This window comes from Alligator sinensis, unplaced genomic scaffold, assembly GCF_000455745.1.
Source record: "Alligator sinensis unplaced genomic scaffold, ASM45574v1 scaffold118_1, whole genome shotgun sequence".
Taxonomy (NCBI): Eukaryota; Metazoa; Chordata; order Crocodylia; family Alligatoridae; genus Alligator; species Alligator sinensis.
Window position 1 is genome coordinate 1,971,682 of NW_005841850.1, and position 5,539 is coordinate 1,977,220.

General features: G+C 48.6%; 1 protein-coding gene across 1 annotated transcript in view; it reads left to right on the forward strand.

The window, feature by feature from the left end:
* Nucleotides 1-1,352: 1,352 nt before the first annotated feature.
* The window catches only part of MRM1 (mitochondrial rRNA methyltransferase 1), an 11,207-nt gene continuing 7,020 nt past the window's right edge, over nt 1,353-5,539 (forward strand). Inside the window, exons 1-3 of the mRNA XM_006016070.2 lie at nt 1,353-1,380; nt 1,727-2,632; nt 4,014-4,107. Coding sequence (XP_006016132.1) covers nt 1,764-2,632; nt 4,014-4,107 — 963 coding nt within the window. The 5' untranslated portion in view covers nt 1,353-1,380; nt 1,727-1,763. The remainder of the gene's footprint in view (nt 1,381-1,726; nt 2,633-4,013; nt 4,108-5,539) is intronic.

A 5,539-nucleotide genomic window follows, 5' to 3' on the forward strand; every position in this document is an offset into this window, starting at 1 on the left:
GAGTGCTCACTTCCCAGGACACTTGCCACAGCCAGGGTGCAAGACCCAGGGCATCCCTGGGGCATGCACAGTGCTGGGGGTGCTGCAAGGCATGCATAGCCCTCATGCAGCCCGGGGCTTGCTCCTCCCAAGGGGCTGGGCTGCACCCTCCTCTCCCCTGCCTTCCTCCCCCAGGACCTGAGCTATCTCCTGCGGGCACCTGTACATGTTGACTTTGTCTAGTTAAATATATTCTTTGGGGGGGGGCTTAACTCTTGCAGTGTAGCATGATAACTGTGCCAATGTACCACAACAAAAGACAAAACTTCAGTGTAATGATTTAATATTTCTTAAATTTAGCTTTCCAGCTATTAGCCCTGTTTGTTACAGGCCAAAAAAACAAACAAACCAAAAAGCATCTAAAATTGGATCTGTTTTTAATATGTACCTTTGTCCAAGCAAATGCCCCCTGCATCTATTTCTATATAATTTTCTGGACCCAGACATGTACTGTGTGTTGAATGTCGAATGTCAGGTCAAATCCTGGCATTGTAACCCTGTGAATATAGGGGAAAATCAGTGAGAAATGTGACCCTGGCATTACAATCTTGTGAATATAGGGGAAAATCAGTGCAAAATGGGATCCTGGCATTATAACCTGGTGCATATAGAGGAAAATCAGTGAGACGCGACCCTGGCATTATAACCTTGTGAATATAGAGGAAAATCAGTGCAAAATGTGATCCTGGCATCATAACCTGGTGCACATAGAGGAAAATCAGTGTGAAATGTGGTCCTGGCATTATAATCTTGTGAATATAGAGGAAAATCAGTGCAAAATGTGATCCTGGCATTGCAACCTGGTGCATATAGAGGAAAATCAGTGAGACGTGACCCTGGCATTATAACCTTGTGAATATAGAGGAAAATCAGTGCAAAATGTGATCCTGGCATCGTAACCTGGTGCACATAGAGGAAAATCAGTGTGAAATGTGGTCCTGGCATTATAATCTTGTGAATATAGAGGAAAATCAGTGCAAAATGTGATCCTGGCATTGCAACCTGGTGCACATAGAGGAAAATCCGTGCAAAATGTGATCCTGGCAAAGTAACCTGGTGACTATACAGGAAAATCAGTGAGATATGTGATCCTGGCATTATAATCTTGTGAATATAGAGGAAAATCAGTGCAAAATGTGATCCTGACAGTGCAACCTGGTGCATATAGAGGAAAATCCGTGCGAAATGCGATGCGGCTCCAGCAGCCCCTGCCCCAGGTCTGGTCCATGCAGGACGCACGTGCCCCGCCTGCGCTGCCCGGCGGCGGCCGCCGGCCACCAGGTGGCGCCCGAGGGCAGAGCAGCGGCCCCCGGAAGCGGAGCGCGGCCATGTGGTTGCCAGGTAGGGGCTGCTGCAGGTCTGAGGGGAGCCGTGCTCCCTGCCCCCCCCCCGGGCTGTGGGGCCTCCCCAGCCCCCCCCCCAGACGAGCCCAGCCAGGGGCTGCTGCTGGGGGCTGAGGGGAGGGAGCCCCCCCATGGGCTACTCCCTGCCCCCTCCAGGGGTGAGGCAGTGGGTTTAAACTGTAGCCTCCCTGCCCCCACAGCTGAGCTTTTTCCTGTCAGTGTCCACACAGTCATTCCTTTTCTGCAACAAGCTCCCCGCCTGGCATTGCACCCCACGTTACTTGCACTGATTTTATTAAGCGTCTCTATTCTGAAAATTGAGTCCTGTTTTTGTGTCTCCACAGGGTTTTTGGGTTTTTTTGCATCTCCGGGACGTCAGATATGCAGCCCATCTGGGCTCCATGTGTGTCTGTTGCTTCAGTGACCTCTTCTGCCGGACTGGCCTTTGCAGTGGAAGCAATGCAAGCGTTTAAGTTCAGCACTTGGAAAGAGAGGCGACTTTGGTCGGCGTGCAGTTGCAGCGGGGTTTTTTGGGCGGCCAGATGTTTTTCAAGCAAGCAGAAGCATCTGCCGGCACGATTTGGGTCGCCTGGTCAGGGAGGGGACGAGGGGAACCGGCAGCAGCACGACAGCCATCAGACTCGGACGTCCGAACAGGTCAACCCCGAGTCACCGCCACCTCCCCGAAGCTGCAAACCCCCAAAGGACAGTCGGCCGCCGGGGTGGAAGTACAAGAAGAGCCCGGGGCCGGCTGCATCATCCAGAGAGGAATTTAGAAACTTGAGAGAAGATGATTTTTCAAAACTGCGGAGACGGCGCTCGCAGAAGTCTTCGTCCGTTCAAAGAACACAAGGCTCTGAGATCTTGTTTGGCATCGGCCCCTGCTCCATAGCCTTCTCGCAGGCCAAGAGGAACTTTTTCCAGTTATTCGTAAAGTCGAGCAGCAGCGGCCTGCGCCCGGTAATGGAAGAGTTTGTCCAGCAAGCTAAGGCCCGTGGGGCATCTGTGCACTACGTCAGGAGGGAGGTGCTGGATACCCTTTGTAAAGATGAGGTGCACCAGGGAGTTTGCTTAGAGGCTTCTCCCCTCGGCCTCAAAAGCATAGAGGAGACTGAGGTTCCTGCCTGTCAGGATCCACAGCAGATCTGGCTGGTGTTGGAGCAGATACAAGATCCCATGAATCTGGGCACGTTGCTCCGCTGCGCGTACTTCTTAGGGGTTGACCAAGTGGTGATGAGCAGAAGCAACAGGTAAATGCGGTGCTTTGTTTTTTGTAGCAAGGTTTCCTTTGGACGTTACTGCCGGTTCCCAGGCAGCGTTAATGTCTGGTGCACATCTGTGGCTCCTTTTTATCCCAAACAACTCGGAGAATCAAATAGCCGGACTCCATGCAACCCACCCTGGACCACACCATTGTTATTTGTTTCATGTGGAAGACACTCGCTTACCCTGATGATGAACGGTATAAAATCCTAAGGCTGGCAGATGGGTTGTCTTGGGATGGAAGGAACTAAAGCCTGCGTCATTGTGAAAAGCTTGGCTTTGTGTCGTGCACATACAGAGGTTGCCAGGTGTTTATAGCTCAAAAGTGGAGTGTATAATGTGACTCAAAAGGCCCAGGTGCCGAAGGGAAGCACAGCTCTGAATCCTTTTCTGCTGTTTTTCTACCGTCCAGCGTGAGTTTGTTCTCGATTCGGCTGAGGTTCAAACGTGAAAGAGAGTGGCTGTCCTCACTCCACAGACAACTGCAGCCTCACCCCAGGGCGCTCTGCTTGGCAGGGTCATGCCCATTGAGTGACTATTCCTCAGCATAGGGTTGCTGTTATTTTATTTTATTTTATTTTATTTTTTGGGGAGAGGTTCTGGAGAAGTGGGACCACTATTTGTTTAGGGACTGGAAGCAGGATGCCAGTCTGTCCAGGCATTGCCTGTGCCTGTAGTGGATTGATAGCCCCTGCCCCAGAGAACTTGTCCTCAAGTATAAGAGGGCGCAGATGGATGCCGACTGATTGCTGGGAATAGCACATGAGCAGGGTAATAATCCCAGCATTTCCATAGCCCTGCTGTGCTTTGTGTCTAGTTGGCATTACGGCAGAGGTGGGTGTTCAGAGGAGGACGGTGTGAGGCTGATGAACTGTGGGAGAGGTGCTTAAGAGGGGCTTGCTTTCCCCTATCATCTCTCTTCTGAGTTGCTTCATAGAGGTGAATTGGGGATTAACCTGAGGGATAGAGGTGTGTGGCAGGAGAGTCGTGGGACGACACAAGTCTGGGGTTTGCATCATTTTCTAATAGCGCTCATCCTCCTCTCTGGGTGGGCCCGTGGTTGCAATAGCTACCTGCCATGTATCCTCTTGAGACAAACCCAGCCACAGGTGCTTTTTTGGCCTCTTTCTTTGTTTTACCATCTTCAGTTTTTCACTTGTGCTCAAAACGCCTCTTGCTACCTCCTCCCTGGGTTCGGGACCTTTCATTTCCTATAGGCATGTGCATCTATATAGTAGTGAGTAGAAAACTGATCTAAAGTACATCTCAAAGGGCAAAGAATGAGGTAACAAACACTTTTCCCCCCTCCCCCAGGATTTTCATTGTGCTTTGTGTTCACTGGGAACTTTTTGGCTTTTCTACTTGTAGCTGCCCCCTGACACCAGTAGTGAGCAAAGCCAGCGCTGGAGCTATGGAAATTTTGGACGTCTACAGCACGGATGATATTCCAAGATTCCTGAAGGTAGAAGAAACCAGGTTTCCTGGATTTATTTATGTATTTATTGTGAATATTTACTTTAGTGGAAAGGATACAAGTGTTAGAAAGTTTGAATCTCTGAATCTAAGCGGATGATGGGTACAGAAAAGACACCACGTCAAACCTGCCTTTTGCAGGCTTATACCCTGCCATTTCTGAAGTGCACACTTTCTCTCACCTGTTTGTTGAGCATCTGCAGTGGTGGTGCCAGGACCCTTTTTTCTGTGAGTCTGGTCATTGGCCTAGGCAAGCTGCTGAATGTCTGTGTTTCAGGTCCCCAGCTCTAAAATAACATACTGCTTTCCCCTCACCTTGTCTATTTTGTCTGTGTATAATGCAGATTCATCCAGACAGGGACTCTTTCTCATTCTTCATGTGTAGCACCTGGTTCGGGACTGCAGAACCTATTGTAATAATAATAAAAATTGCAGTTATAGGAATAAGAAATAACAAGTGCTTATAACTCTTAGGAAGTTTTAAAACCTGAAATAAACTTTAGGCTATTGGTTCTGATGTTTCTCATGTCCTGCAATTGGGCTAGCATCCCACCTTCTGCAGTATCAAGTAATTCTGAACATGGACTGAAAATGGTGCTGGTCCAAACACCTGATGTCAGCAGATCTGCTTTTTTCCTCCTCTCTTGTTATCGGTTTGTGGTGTTTGCTTTTACTGAATTGTTTTCTAAAAACAGGGTAATAAAATCTGTTTTTTGAAACATGCTGAGCATACAAACACTGCAGAGGGCAGAAGGGCATGTGAGGACAGCCAGTCCAGCCCTAGCCGCATAAGTGGCGGAAAAGTGAATGGAAGCAGACTTTAAGCAGGCAGCAGTCAGAGGTGACACTTCAAGGAGGCTGTAAAAGTTTGCTTTTATGTCGCTAGTGCTCTTCCAACTTTGCAAATTGCAGGACCTTCCAGGCAGTGTGCCCAGGCTGTTTGTGTGCTGTGTTAGCATGGAAAACTGCTTTTGCAAAGTATATGATGCACAGTTGAAAGCTGTTATGCAGAGATACCTTTGATCTTGCAGGGGGAGATTTTCAGAGGCATGAATAGTAGCTGGGTATTCTCTCTCTCTCTCTCTCTCTCTCTCTCTCGCGTGTATATGGTGTGTCATATAGGATACGCTACGCTGTATATCAGCTGACGACAGCAGTATCTGGATCGTAATATAGGCATGCGTTTAAAAAATGATGTAAAGACGCTTGCTTCCTTAGTTCCTGAGCTGATGCTTTCAAGTTAAGCATCTCCATCCCTAAAAGAGCTAAAGGAATATCAGAAGCTCTTAGGGTACTTAGGGACACATGACCCAATGAAAAATCTTGCTCGCAGATTTGCAAAGTGAATAGATTCAATACAGCTGTGGGTTATTAAAAGCTTCTAAGTCACTTAAGAGCCCAGGTCCCATTTTCAGACATGC